The 16,284-nt window shown below is 35.4% G+C and overlaps 1 protein-coding gene across 1 annotated transcript in view; it reads left to right on the top strand.

Annotated features, from left to right (window-relative positions):
• Positions 1–16,284, top strand: part of LOC121387248 (kinesin-like protein KIF23) — a 45,144-nt gene that overhangs the window by 3,042 nt on the left and 25,818 nt on the right. Inside the window, exons 2-8 of the mRNA XM_041518273.1 lie at positions 417–471; positions 2,448–2,540; positions 6,327–6,359; positions 7,269–7,374; positions 9,746–9,882; positions 14,413–14,537; positions 14,922–15,092. Of these exons, the coding sequence (XP_041374207.1) occupies positions 417–471; positions 2,448–2,540; positions 6,327–6,359; positions 7,269–7,374; positions 9,746–9,882; positions 14,413–14,537; positions 14,922–15,092 (720 nt within the window). The remainder of the gene's footprint in view (positions 1–416; positions 472–2,447; positions 2,541–6,326; positions 6,360–7,268; positions 7,375–9,745; positions 9,883–14,412; positions 14,538–14,921; positions 15,093–16,284) is intronic.

The raw sequence follows: 16,284 nt of genomic DNA, 5'->3' as shown, positions 1-16,284 counted from the left end.
TGAAGGTGTGATATATAGCAGACTGGTAGTTTTCAACAGTTCAACTGAATATCTAGCTCTAGGACAACTGAATGTTTTTTAAAATGCCTTTTTATCTGAAGAACAGTCATTTTTTGAGACATTAAAACACTATTAAAATGTCTGCATGTAAGATAAATTAAAATTTATGACAACTGAAAACTACTATATCAGACATTTATAACCTTAATAGTAATACCCATACAAAATTTCATGTTTCTATGTACATTATTTGCTGGGATAATGGGACTTGAAAAAATAGGATCAAAATGATCAGTGATTTTCAACCTAAATTTAACACCTACCATGGTTAGCAAAATGACCATTTCTCAAACACTACTTGCAATACAGAGCCAATACTTGATATTTGTTGATCATTGTTTTGTTTGATTTTTCAGGAGAGGCAAAACTCCACGCAAGAGGGCCGCCACACAGCAGCAAGATCCTGTAGAGGTAGGATTTTTTCTTTTTAATGTTATCTTCATTCACTCTTTGTTCTGTCAGACTTTACCAGCACCCATTCATACCTCTATATGTGTATACTACATTTAACACCCCCCACCCACCCCCGGAAAAAAAAGAAGTTTACCAGTATATTATATTGATCAGTGCTCAATTTTTAAATGAGCTTGCGATTGGGAAAAAAATCAGGGCATGTCTGTTGTCAGTTTGGTTAATTAGTAAATTTTTATACAAAGTAGCTACAACATTTAATCTTTGACTACGGTAATATTGCTTAACCTTCTGACTACTGCAGGCGAGATACCTTGCCCGATGTCATGTAAGTTTACACTGTTTACAGTGCATTCCCCAATTCATATTTCCTGCTGTTTTGTACATGGCACTCACTGTAAATATAATAATAGACCAACAGAAAATACATTACTTTAGAGTATTACACCTTTAGTTTTTCAATGGAAAATACCTGGGAATTAAGAGTTGAGTTGGTTTTCAGCAAGTATTTTCACTTGACAACAATGGCGGCACATTGCTGTCATTTTCAGGAATTGCTCTGATTGTGACAGCTAATTTGATAATAAAATTGACCACTTTACCAACAGCAAAAATCACGAAATATTGGGATATGAATTCCCAAAAATATTCTGGTTAGAAAAATACAGTTATTGGAAATAATGGACATAAATACTGGACATATGGCCACAAATGCCCATAAGTAAATGTGATCTAACATATAAAAGTTAAAAACAAACAAAAATAATACTTAGCGATTCAAATATAAACTTTATTTTATGTATTTATAAATTTGTACCCCCCTCAACATGTTTTTTTGTCAAAAATTTATCCAGTAGTCTTAAGTAGTCACTATTTAATTATTAAAAAAAATATTCACCGTATCTGAAAATTAACTAAACCCAAATGTAGTTAGTATAATATAAATTTCATAGAAGTTTTCACTTTTAAAAATGACATAAATGAACAGAATTTAAAAAAAAAAACCCACAGGAAATATTTAAATTGTGTTTCCAGTTTATTATTTTGAGGTTTGATTCCTATCAGTCACAGAAAGGTTTTGTTTAAAAGTCGGGCATAAACATTTGTAACTTCGATTTATCCCTAAACTATTACTTTCAGTTCATGTATTTAGAAGCAACAAAATGCAAGATTTGTGATAAAATGACATAAACAATGGCAATGATACCTAAAGGTAGCCAGGGCTTCTAGATTATGGTAGCCCCACTCCCATGGCTAGTGATATTCAGTGTTGGGCAAGTAAATAACTACTATTGCCATGTCCGACAGCTAGTGAAAAACAAATGCTGAGGTTAAGTCTATTTTGTAGATATGCATTTCCTGCCCACCACCACCACCACAAAATTTTAGTGTTTTTAAGGTCTATCTCCTTCTTTAGGTGACATATCTGATTATTTTGTAGAATTACATTAACTTAAAGTAAAGTAGGGCTGGTGAATTAGTAATCGTGGCTAGTAAATTTTTATAAATCACTGATCCCATGGCTAGTGGATTTTATAAAAATTCTAGAAACCCTGAGTCAGCAGTATAGAGAGATTATTGTATGAGCTTGTGTGTTGTACTGATTTTACGAAGCGAGTGTAATACAATAATCCTGACACAAGTTTCGTAAACTCAGTACGATAATTTCTTTATTATCTACATTGTCCAAAATATTATTTGCATGAATAACAAGCTAGGACCATGTCCTTATGGCACTTAAATTTTTGACTCCAGAATTGTGCATTGTATATTATTTATGGGGGCGGAACGTAGCTCAATGGTACAACGCTCGCCTGATGCGCGATCAATCTAGGATCGATTCCCGTTGGTGGGTCCATTGGGCTATTTCTCGTTCCATCCATATTTGAGATTCTGACCAAAAATCTTTGATTCATGGAAGCACTGAATCGTGATACATTTTTTAGCCTGCATCATTTAACTTTGTTGTATTTCAGGTCTACTGTCGAGTGCGACCTCTCGAGAATCCAGGTTCTGAGATGTGCGTCAAGGTTCTGCACGAAAAGTGCATCCGCCTCATCCCACCTGAGGTAGGAGAGGTTCTGCTTGAAACGTTCACATACGTTTGTGTGGATTTATAGTCAGCAGATTTATTTCCATGTCATATTATGTAGCTGGTCAACCTGAGTTGCGCACGGACACATAGATTTAGATCTTTTATATTTTCTTTTTGTCTGGTCCGTCAAGCATGTAGGCTTTTGTAGTTTAGTGCATGTTTACCATTACTAGAGGCACTGGTTTTCCGCGATCGCAGAATTGCGGACGAAATCGCGGAAATACCTATCTGAAACGGAATTCCCGATTTGTTTCCAAAACATTATTTAACTTAAAATAGCGCATTTGATTAATTAAAATTTATTTTTCGAACTAGAAATTATGGACACCGACAGCTGCCTGTGCTACGCTACGACACTATAGTACCTTTGTATGTTAAGCCAAATGTTTAATGTAGAGTATCTAGACGTTTTACCAGTCATGTTTTCTTCGCTTATTCCCGGCGATTTAACGGGAAAAACCGAACATTGTGAGCTAAAATTTTCCGATATTTACTCAAGTGAAATATATTATGTTATGTTTGCTTATTAATTTTTAACATTTGCGGCATTGCCATATTTCCGATCTCACAAAGGAATGCAGTAATTGCATATTGTATGCCAGGCTTTATACAAGGGAAGTGGTTTATAGTGTGATCGTTTGTAATTATTTTCCCGATCATATCGTAAAGAAAACCGAAAATGTCCGAAGTCTATGTCATGGCGTATTCGTGTTTAAATTTAAACCAAAAATAAATACAAACTACTGACATGTTTTACCTCATTGCATATTTATTTATTTTATACCAGCAATTAATTGCGGTGTGTGTGAAACAAAAACAGAATTTGTTTAATACTGAAACAGAAAAACCCGGAATTTGTAACATTATGCAACGGAAAAGGGGAAAATCAGTGCCTCTACATTACAGACCTCTACATTAACTTTTCCATCTAGGAGTCAGATGGTATCTATTTCTATTTTTTATATAGGTAGTATGAAATGTTTTAGTCACCAGATAAAAAAAATTGTCGCATATGCAATATTCATTCGCAATGTAGAGGGCTATATTATGGATGTGTAATGGGAGATAACTGGGTTCCAGTATGGATTTTCCAATTGATAAAGACCTATTTGGCTAGTTAATTGAGTTCAGTCCGGAGTCACTTTTTTCATGTTCACTGATTAATATATCTACTGTTTTGGTCAGTTTAGTCATTGCATGCTTTTGAAGCTGTTGGTACTAGGAACATACACCCGAACATTTTCTAGCAGGGTTTGCACGCATCCTTGAAAGTTCTTTTAAAATATGTGTAGTCGCTGGCTTGGATCATGGACCCTAAATATTTTTGGATAGGTAAAAACCCTGTGAAATTTTGTGTATAGCTTTAGTAATTATGTATAATTCACGGAGATTTTATTCAAGGGCCATAACTATCAAAAGTAGAATTTTTAAATTGTTGACAGAGTTATGGTCCTTGAACTTATGATATATGAAAACTTGTGGGGCCCGGTAAGGGACATGTATTGTTTCAACAACACTCTGAATGCTTGTTTTCTTTACATTGCTTACACTAGTAGATGCTTGCGATTTTAGTTTTAAAAAAATATACCAGTACAAATTATTTTGAATGACTCATTTTGCTGTTAATTGATGGAAATAATAAATTTTAAAAAAAGGTACTATAACATGACTATATTTTAATACCAAAGTTTAACATCCAGTAGCCGATATTTAATAAATCAATGTGCTCTAGTGGTGTTGTTAAACGCAACAAAATTTAACTTAATTTATTTTATTTTAAATATACATGTATGCAGATAATTTTTAAGCCTGTTTTAATCTAAATTAATGAAAATGGGGGCATATTTAGTGAGTAGATAATAAGAGCCCCCCCCCCCCCACCCCCAAATGCCAGATAATATGAATAAGTACCCATTTTAGTGTAAACATGTCACTTTCGTCTAGCTGGAAGAAGACCTTATATTACTTATCCATAATTTTTATCTTTACGGTCCCTGTCCCCTCCAACTTAGTTTTATCTCCAAGAGGTATGAGGATGGTTAATCAGAATTATATTCAGTTGCAGGGAATACTTTCTTTTCAGAATCGTGATTAGCAATTTTTCTAGTCAATTGAATATTGATAAGCAACTACTGTTTTAAAATTGTGTACCAATCTCTGAAACTTGTATAGCGAATTGTAACACGATACAGAACAAAATTTTCCCCGAGATGAATTCAGAATCGTTTGACCATCTCCTAAAGGTTACACATTGGTCACCATTAATTACTCCATGCAGTTCAATACAATTTCTATGTCAGAATATATTCTTTGAGAAATACTATCGAGAGGGTCATGTAATTACTAATTTTAGGGAGTGCTCTCAACTGAAAAGTACTGTGTAAAAAATCAACATAGGTCGACCACAACATTTTAGTTAATGCTGACCACCACCTCATGTTGCTGATATACAAGTGGCACCATACCACTTGCACACTTGTTATCAGTTAGTGCTACATATAACAAGTAACTTGAAACCAATGGGTTATTTAAATACTACAGAGGTCAACCTACAGGTATGCGTAATCATCAAAGAAAGATTTTAAAAAGCATATCGGCATCTTGTAGTATTTGTTATATGGGGAACTATTTCCTAAACCGGACTATATTAAGCTGCTACAACAAGTAACGACACGACACATGGCGGTGTGTTGTCTAAACATTATTGCAGACACTCATTTACGACATTGTATTGTTGCAGGACAGATGTATTAATAATTAGCACTTATAATGATGTTTTAACCAGGATCATGTGACAGCCACATCATGCGTTTTTGTTTACGTTTTCTGGTTGATATTTAATCTTTTGTTTTGGAGACGTTTCTGTCTCGAAATAGAACACTGCCCTATCTTCAGGCAGGATTTAGCTCAGTTGGTTGAGTGCTCGCATGATGTGATTGCGTCACAGGATCCGATCGAACCACTTCAGTGGATCCATTCACCTGATTGTTTTTTTGTCCAAGGCCGTGGCATGTGCTTTCCTGACTGTGGGAAAGTGCATATAAAAGATTCTTTGCATTAGGAAAATTGTAGCGGGTTTCCTCTGATGACTACGAGTCAGAATTACCGGATGTTTGACATCCAGTAGCTGAAGATTAATTGATCAATATGCTCTAGTGGTGTTGTTAAAAACAAAACAAACTCTTAATTTTATTCTCAGAGACTGGTCTCAAACAAAGTCTCCAATACTTTTGACTATACGTCACGTTAAAATAGTCTCACAGACTTGGTAGATGTATCACCGGCGTCGTGGTTAGGCCATCGGTCTACAGGCTGGTAGGTACTGGGTTCGGATCCCGCAAGGCTCAGTGGGTAGGTGTAAACCACTTGCACCGACCAGTGATCCATAACTGGTTCAACAAAGGCCATGGTTTGTGCTATCCTGCCTGTGGGAAGCGCAAATAAAAGATCCCTTGCTGCCTGTCGTAAAGGAGCAGTCTATGTGGCGACAGCGGGTTTCCTCTAAAAAAAAACATTGTCAGAATGACCATATGTTTTATGTCCAATAGCCGATGATAAGATAAAAAAATCAGTGTGCTCTAGTGGCGTCGTTAAATAAAACAAACTTTACTTTGGTAGATGTATCATGGCCTTTAGGTTACAACAAGCCAAATTCAGTGCATCCTGTTTTATCTCTTTCCTCTTCCTAATACCTTCTGTTGTAGACTGAAAAAGAGGCAGGTTTTGCATGTTTGATAATGGTCTTTTTTCTGCTTTGTAGAACTCTGTTGTTAGAAATGGACAAGTCAAAGAGGTATGCTTGCAAATATAATTTCTTGTACAGTTACTGTAGCTCAGTGTTTCCATTGATAAACTCGTCTTAGGCTTGTTTAGGCTATCACTTGCCAAATACTGTTAAAAGCCAATGAATTTATTTCATCATTAATTTGTGAAAAAGCTACTTTGAAAATCACATGTTGGTTTTATTTATATTACCACCATTTTAGCTGTTTGGTTGATTGAAGCATAAATGTTTTCCCCTTTTTTTGGACGAAATTTGCCAAATTCCTAATAATTTGGGGGGGTTCCAGCTTGAACCCTGCTTAGGTTTTGTATCTTTCTGTTTTCACAACTCATAATATTCGTGTTTTGAGACGATCTTTCTTATTTTACATATATTCTTGAGGTCCAATGCAGGGCTCAACCTTGAACAACAGCACCAACAGCAATTGCTGTCATTAAGATATAAATTGTTGTAGGTAAAGATCATCATCGATGGCACTTTTCTCCTCAACAATGACAAAATGTTTGCACCTGGTGTACATCATCTGTCAGTATTTCACATCTGTGCATTTAAAATATGTTTACATACAGCAAAATAACCTTACAGTCATGTTTATTTGCTGCAAATGTCACTTTGAAACAAAAATTGCAATAGACAGGCTCCAAATTGCTGTTGGTGAACCATTTTATTCATGGCAATTATTTTTTTAAATTGCTGTGGGGACAAATTCTTAAGTTCGAGTCATTTTATCATTTTATTCTCCTATGTCAACAGTTGATGAGAATCATACGTAGTTATTAATTGTCTGATAGCATTATTTACATAGGACAACATTTTTCTTTTTGTTTGATTGTTAAAGTACAAGTGGTATCAGCTCGGCTACATATTACACATGCAAATATTAAAGATAACTGCAATGGTTTCTTTGTTACGTTATAGATGCAGTATTCGTTTGAACATGTGTTTGATGAGTATACGTCACAGAAGGCCGTCTTTGACTACATTGCTCTGCCCCTGGTGGAAGATCTACTCCACGGAAAAAATGGTTTGTTCATTTACATCATTACGTGATTCATCAGACTTTGCTTCTTAAGGTGCGCTGGTGTGATCGTGCTCGTACTGCGCATCTAGTTTCAATCTGACGAGTGAAAAACAGCGCATGTTACACTCAACAAACGGCACACGTAAAATAGATGGGTATATTTATTTCCACTGTTCACAAAAATTTACAGTTTTCTTAGCTCATTGAGCTGATAGGAAGATAAAAATTAAAAACATGGCAGTGGCTTCCATGCAGTCGTTAAACTGGTATTTCTCTTTGTTGAACAAATCAGAAAATACTGGTTTAATAGACAATTTTGTAGACGTACCAGTCAAAATCCAATCGGAGCTACACTGCCTATTTTATTTATTTTGGAGAGTGATTTTTCACTCACTAGCATATTGAGGTGTGCGATTTTCCACTCGCCTATAATTTTCAAAAACCATGGACTGATTCATTTGAGACCTATCTGTGACAAGCAAGCAGTGACTTGCAGCATCATGATCATGGGACGGGACGTAGCCCAGTGGTAAAGCGTTCGCTTGATGTGCGGTCGGTCTAGGATCGATCCCCGTCTGTGGGCCCATTGGGCTATTTCTCGTTCTAGTCAGTGCACCACGACTGGTGTGACAGAGGCTGTGGTATGTACTATCCTGTCTGGGAAGGTGTTTTTAAAAGATACCTTGCTGCTAATCGAAAAGAGTAGCTCATGAAGTGGCGACAGCAGGTTTCCTCTCTCAATATCTCTGTGGTCTTTAACCATATGTCTGATGCCATATAACCGTAAATAAAATGTGTTGAGTGCGTCGTTAAATAAAATATTTACTTCCTTCCATCATGATCATGTTCACAATAGGATTTTACAGTTTTGTGTATATTTTACTTCGTTATCATAGAACAGCATTACTATATGGCATAATTACAGTGTTCACACTTAAGAAAACACTACTTTCACTTGCTCTTGGGTTTTTTCACTCGTCCGACTTCAAATTTTTCAGATTGTAAAGTAAATACATTTATCAATATCCAAACATATACTGTGAGAAAACATTTATTTTGGACAGAACAATATTTTAGTTTCGGTCAATGAAATAAAAATACCATTCACTTAAAAGAAGCTAGCCATGCAGATTACAATGTCAATCCTTCCTTATACCTGGACAGATGAAATTCATCATGTTCCAGGCTTGTAGGTCTGTTAAAAAAAAAAAAAAAATACCCCCCACCACACACACACACACACACACACTGACTCGCACTACATTAAAAAATGTATATGATAAATTAATGGAAAATGCTATAGCAGAGTAGACGTAGATCTATATGCATTGTTTTAAAAAATAAAATAAAAAACAAAACCTCTTCGCTAATCATGACATGAGACTCAGTCAGTGGCCAAAGAAATCATGTAGGAATCAGCTAGATGAAATGGCGTCGCTTATCAAAATGACAGTAAATCACCTGATTCAAATAATAGTGAATGAACGTTTGCATTCTTATGCAACATACGTCTCAATGACGTTTACACAAACACTACTACAGACGTATTTAAAGCTAAACAAAATAAATTCAGTTAAATGTATTGTTAAAGTGTGCATATAAATTTAATTATAAGATTTGACCGCAATTATTTTTTGGTTCATGCAAGTATGAACCGAAAAAACAATGTGCACACTTTTGTATGAACCGCTACATTACATCGTTTTTTCGGTTCATACTTTCATGAACCAAAAAATAATTGCGGTCAATTCTTCAATAATAAAACGTGAGGAAATTAACTTTAGATGTCGTATTGACGTTTTTATTTTGTCACCAGTTTCATTATTTTTGCATTCAAATTGTGAAATGTTGATCTGAGCATATTCGGTAGATTTATTGTTGTGTCTTACATGCATATCCAGGTTAATTTGTACCACAAACTCAACTCTGCCAGAAAGAAATTTTTGGGTATGGCACTATGTTATTGAATGCAACCAGAGTTAACAGGGGCTATGGGGGGCCTCCTCCACAAAGAAAATGGGTTACATTTAGGGTTAGGCGTAAGAAAATCATACAATAATGATAAGAGTCATTAATTTTGTCAAAATGTTAACTTAAAAAAATAAAAATTTGGGTATGGGCGCCATACCCATTTTACCCTCTGGCAGAAACCCTGTTTAACTGTATCAGCAACTACGGAAATTGAAGATATGAAATGCTTTCATTGTTTGTGTCTTACATGTATGTCCAACTTAATTTGTACACAAAATGCATCAGTAGCTGTAGAAACTGAAGATACGATGCATTTTCATTGTTTGTGTCTTACATACATGTTTCATTTGTACACAGAATGCATTAGTAGGTATAGAAAGTGAAGCTATGAAATGTGTTGCAGGTCTGCTGTTTACGTACGGCATCACATCGTCGGGCAAGACATACACAATGACCGGTCACCCGCAGGACCAGGGCATCATGCCGCGGTGTCTGGACGTTCTCTTTAACAGCATCAAGAGTATGCAGGCCAAGAAATATGTGAGTAACCCTCACCCCGTCACAAAACTGTCTCGTAAACAGTGTTCCCGCTATTCCATTTTGCCGCCCTCCTTTCACGTTCCCCGCCCTCCTTTATTTTTGAGCGCCCCTCTTTATTTTCCAGCACCTATCTGCGCTATTTCCAAATGCACACTTTTTGCCAAACAAAAAACAATGATCAGTCTGCACTGAAAAGACATACTCCATACGGATTTATCACAAAGTTTGGATTTAGCGAATTCTCGTCCCTAAATCCAAAAAGTTTGTGATAAATCCTTATAGTTAACAACGAAACCGTGATATTATCCCTTTTTTAATACTACACCTATTAGGAGTATCTGTAAGACATTTTATTGTGTTTTTATGAAAGAAATCTCACAAATATAAAATAATTGATTATCTATTCTCCTTACTTACAATATTCAGTGAAAACGCTTGTAGTAGGTAAAAGTATGACAATTTTGTTTTTTGTTCTCTTCACATGATGTCACTGACTTAGGAGCGAACCAAATGGCAAATTTATCAGCATTGTAGTCTGTCTTTTAAACATGATTTATTGTAATACAGAATACACTAAAATAAATATTTTTGTTGGCTGTTAATTTCTGTTGCAAGACATAAGGATATGATTGGACTTTACATTTGTGAGTGGTGTTTCAACTTCATATTGAATTATTTCAAGGAATTCTCCTGGTTTAATTTTGTACAAAAACCATGTTGTTGGGGTAGGTCTACAAGTTTATAACTTGCTAACATATTTTCACTTAAAGTTTATATAAATACATAAATTATATACATTTACTAAAGGGCAAGTGTTATTTTCAAAAAAAATTCAGAATTGTGTGATATTTTAAAGCAGTTAGTGTTTAAAAGTCAATTCCATCTTGTCTTTATCATTTTGTTTTGTAACAAAAAGTAGGTTCTAAACAAAAATAAGGTACTTCAGATTGTGATATAATTATTTCTGATGAACCTGCTTGCACCCTTTTGAGAACACAAACTAGAAGAGCAGACCACAAGACACATGCTGGTGACTGCTGCGATTGATCAGTGACCGGACCTTACTTGGGGTGGGTGGGTGCACATTCATTGCTGCTAATGAAGTGTTAAAAGTTACAATGGCAGGCCTTTCCCCAGGATTTTTTTAAGGCGCTTACATATATAGCATCATTATAACAAAAAAATCAAGCCAAAAGAAGTGGGGTAGTAGGTTGAAAACAGTTAAGTGTTTGCCTTCAATCCATCAAATCATGTTGGGGTTGTTTTTGTGGGTTTTTTTTTTGGGGGGGGGGGGTTAAATCTTTAAAAAAAAAAAAACCCCATCAATTCCCCACCCCCAACAATTTCATAATTTGCGCCATGTTGTTGCTGTTGATTTCAGCGTCGTGTTAAATGCTTGTCACCTCACAGTTTAACAAATACATATCTAGCATTATCTAACAAACATGATTATTGTAAACTAATTCAGTGTACGTTTAACTGCAATTTGTATAAATACTGCATGTTCATTTCCTGCGATCGCGATCTCAGTGCGTGCTCTCGATCATAGCTACAAAATTAACAAAGACAAAGGAAATAACGAAACTGCAGTTAGGTATTCATTGATGCAAACAACTATTGTTTTTCTACACATTTACATCAAGATTTACTTCCATGTAATCGTATTGTTCATGTCCGCAACGATGTCTCTTGACACGTGGGTGTCAGCTGACTCTGAAGCGTGACGTATATTACGCCGAGCTTTCCTCAGTTCAGCCAACGAACGTTCTTCCTAACGTTCGCGAACTATTTGATTGGTGTCCGTAGTGTCCATTTGGTTTAACGTGAAGCGCACACACCAGTGTAGCGAACGTTTTGTTTTCGCTCGGTCTGGCTGAACACAGCCCTTGGGATAGTCGACATGTCTTTCGGCCCTAAACTGGCATGTGTATTCAAATTGACAAGCAGTGTCGGTTTAGTTCAAAGACTTTACAAAATTAAAATAATGGTGACATCTTTTACTCAAGAATTTCACCTTCAGAGATGTTTATTCAATTAATAGGTATTTTCTTTGATTTGTCTTGATGCGTAATTCCCAAGCATACATACACTATTACAACAAGCAGTTATCTGTACCACGTGACCAGCACAGGCCCGCCGACAATTAAAACGGTGCGATCAATGGACCTCAAAGTGAACATCTAAAGAATTGCAGAGATACCAAATGGAAGTGTGATAATGTGTGGTGAATGACGTTACGGATCACAGCTCCATTGTTTTGTATACATGTTACAAATTAAGCCGACACGGTCCTGCAGTTAAGGCGCTTACCAGACATGAAGTCGCTTACTTGGCTGGCTAAGGGAGCACGGGCCGTGTCGGCTTATCGCTCTAGGGAAACCCCTGAATGGCACAAAATAGTAACAAAATAGTAACAACATCTTTTTCATCTGAAGTTAATAATTTTGTTGAAAATTATTTATATTTACGTTTAAATACAATGGAAGACGCAGAATTAATATGCTAATGAAAACACCACACAGGAGGCTAAGTGACAGCATATTGGACGAGTTCTCGGAATTTTGTCATTTTAAATCCTGGTTGCCCATGACAGCGTACATATATCGTCTGATTTATCACGATAGTTAACCAATGGGAAAAAAGGCTTATATGAAAGGTGTATTAGAATAAAAGTTATATTTTATTTGAGCAATGAAAACATTTTATTTGTTATCAACTCGGCAATCTCCGACTGAAAAAACACTTATTTGGCGCCAAATGTGTCACGTGATCAGACCGGTCATTCTGTCATTTGTTTTCACTATTATCTTATATTTTGTCCTCAATTGCAGATTTAATGGTTGTAACTGATGAATTTTACTTTCTGTCATTTCTGTCATTCTGTTTATTCAGCAGTTCTTTATAAACTTTTCATTTTTGTGGGGATATCACCACTTATAAAAACAACGGACATGGTAGTGTTTATAATTAAAATAATGTATCTTGGATGCCAAATAATATATATATATATACCACCTTTAAAAAAACGAAACTACTTTTTATCAGTTGGCGATATCAAAGCGATCGATTCATTTGATGAGGATGGAAATAAAATGAATTTTTTTTTTTAATCCCACATTAAGGGATAACTTTACAAACATCTGTATTGCTTTACATATATCTTGAAATCTTTATTACAATAATATTAAAACTGATCGGGTCATTAAAACTGGAATTGCCTGTGAATGTCACACCGACAACTGTGACAACATGAGTCAGCTTGTATTTCGTATCAACTTTTTTGTACCAAATAATGAGAGGCAAAATAAGGAGTATGTCTTTCCACAGTCGACCCACCAACACTGATATATGGTAATCAAGCTTTCCTTTTTTTTCTTTTTTTTTGTGAATGGTGTGCCGTGCAGCCGCCCTCCTTTAATTTTTACCCAGCAAGAACAAATTTTGGAGTTAGCAATGAAGTTATACTAATGTTAGTACAACTCAACAATACGACAATAAAGATTGTGAAACTGCTTAGTGTGATATTCGCTACATTATATTGCAGCAAGACCATGTTTTTCTCAAAATGACATAAATGGATACTTATAGCGTTTTGAAATTGAACTTTTCGTTTGTAGTTGTCAATAGGCAGGAAACCAGATCAACTTACCAGTATTGCCGCCACAAATTAAAAGGACAAAATGTGTTCTAGTGGCTACAATGTCAACCTTTACATTTACAATGTATGCATGGATATCAGTAATGGTGTCTTTAATACATTAATAGCAAGAAATTAATCTCACGTCCAGTTACATTTTGTATTCTTGAGTCAGATGCAGACAATACCCTTCCTTGATTGTGGCTGATTTTAATGGGGAAAATAGATATATTTCCTGCATTTATACCTAGTTTTAAATTTAATGTAAAATAATTAATGTGCACATAATAGAGTTAATTCTAGTTCAGATCGATGGGTGTCTTCATGCAATAATAATTAAATTTCTGTTACGTTCATTACAACATAATGTCATCCCAGTGGTCCAGACAGCACCGTGAGTTTGTTAATGTCTCGATGAATGTAAAAATTACATCGTCGGGGAATGTCATATCTGATAACATCATTTTATATGGGCAAGTTGTCTTGTTAAGCATTATTGTTAATGAACCAAAAATAATTCAAAATAATGTAATGATTAATTATGAAAATGCATAATTGATTGTTATAAATGTTCCTCCAGTTTAGATGATGAAATTGATATAAATATGTTAGTTTTGGGGTTTGTTTACATAAAGCAAAACGATAATAAATATTAAATGTAAACTTAGTGATTTGTTGGGTCCATCCCCTTAAAAATGATGCTTGGTCGTTATAATTCAAATCCTCCTTATGTTCATATATATCTACCCAATTGTGTAATTAAAAGTTGATTGGTTGCTGCAAACCGATGATCGATGGTGAAATTTGAGCTGATTCTCCACACTAGTTCAGTATAAAATTGCTTATTTATATAAAAAATGACAGTTCCTTAATCGTTTTTCTTCCTTCTTAAGGTTTTTAAGCCAGACCGAATGAATGGCTTTGAGGTACAGACCGAGGCGGATGCCATGCTGGAACGACAGCAGCGTGAGATTTTGCCATCGCTGACACCAAAAACACCAGGCACCCCCAGAAATAAGTTAGTACTTTGGACATTGTAGATTAGTACTTTGCATATTATAACGGACATAGGATAGGACATGATTAATTTTTTTTTTTTTAATCTAATTTCAGTGTTTTAAATTTAATTCCAACTTAATTTTTACAAACTGACTAGATTGGATTTGTGGGATATTCAAGTGTTGTTAAAGACTTAATTTACACAAAGCATTATAGAAAACCATGTTATAAATAGTTACGATGACCAAATTCTACAAAACATTGTGTTAAAGACGGTTTCACAATTTGGTGATGTTACCCTGATCCCTATCACCAAAATATCTAGAAGTTAGTCCGGATACGTAATTGAATTGCATATATTTTGTTCTATTAAGTAATGTATTGCTTAAATCTATTGTTTCAGAGACCGGGGCGAGGTGGTGGGCGAGACTTCTCGCATTCCTGACATGTCGACTGTTGGCGACGTCGAGGAAGACAACTGCTACGCCGTGTTTGTGTCGTACATCGAGATCTATAACAATGTCGTCTACGATTTGCTGGAGGAACTCCCCTTCGACACAATTACCGGCTACAAGTGAGTTACATGCTGGGGTAGAAGAAAGAAACCAACTGTTTCCACTGGACTAGTCCCCTAGAAAAATTACTGATCCTCTCAACTATTGGGACATCCGGAAAAGATATGGGCGAAGTAGCCTAACAATTAGAATTTTAAATTTGTGTGACATCTGCTCAGAATTACTGGGGGGGGGGGGGGGGGGGGGGGGGAGTGAACTAGAATAATGGTCCCCAGTGATTTCTACTATATATGTCAGTGTTCGAGATTAACGGTATCCTGATATCCCGGGGATACCAGAATTTAATGTTGGATACCAGACTTCAAGAACCCAGTATCCCACCGGGATGCCATATAATACTAAATTCTCAGGTGGGATACCAGATTTTGAAATGTTAGTATCCAACTGGGATACTGGCCTAAATGTTTAATCTCGAACACTGTATGTTAGATAATGGTCATGGAATAGATTCTAGTGGCCTTTCAGAGCCTTAACCTTCTGACTACTTCAGGCAAGATATCTCGCCCGACGTCACGTCAGTCGACATACTGTATACTACATACAGTGTATTTCCCAATTCATATTTCCCACTGGAAATGGAAATAAACTAAAAGACAAAAAGATTTTTTTTCAAAATGGTGGCTTTTATTTTGATTTTTTTCAATTTAAAATAACTTGAAAATTTTTGGCAAGTATTTTCGCTTGACAACAATGGCAGCAGCACGTCGCGGTCATTTTTAGGGATCTATAGCTGATTGTGACAGCTAATTTGATTATAAATTTGATCGTTTTACCACAATGGAAATATTGCAATATGAACCGTAGTTAGGGTTTAAAAAAAAACTCTGGTCAGAAAACCACTGTTATCGGGAATAATGGACATTAATACTGGACATCTGGCCACAAATGTCCGTAAGTAAACACAACTTTTTAGATTTTTTGCCTAATTTTAATCACCATTAACTGATCTAAAAATCATAAAAATTAAAAAAACACACAAAAATAATACTTACCGATTCATATATGAACTTTATTTTATGTATTTATAAAACATTTAAGTGAATATATGTGAGTAAAAATTATAAACTTGTACCCACTCAACATGTTTTTTTGTTAAAAATTAATCCAGTAGTCTGAAGGTTAGGTGTCCTACAATGACTAGCAAATATCGAGGCATCAAAACATTGTATCCTTCATTGTATAATTTAAGCC

The sequence above is a fragment of the Gigantopelta aegis genome, chromosome 13 (assembly GCF_016097555.1).
Source record: "Gigantopelta aegis isolate Gae_Host chromosome 13, Gae_host_genome, whole genome shotgun sequence".
Taxonomy (NCBI): Eukaryota; Metazoa; Mollusca; class Gastropoda; order Neomphalida; family Peltospiridae; genus Gigantopelta; species Gigantopelta aegis.
Note: the sequence above shows the minus strand (reverse complement) of the source record. Positions and strands in the feature narration are given on the sequence as shown.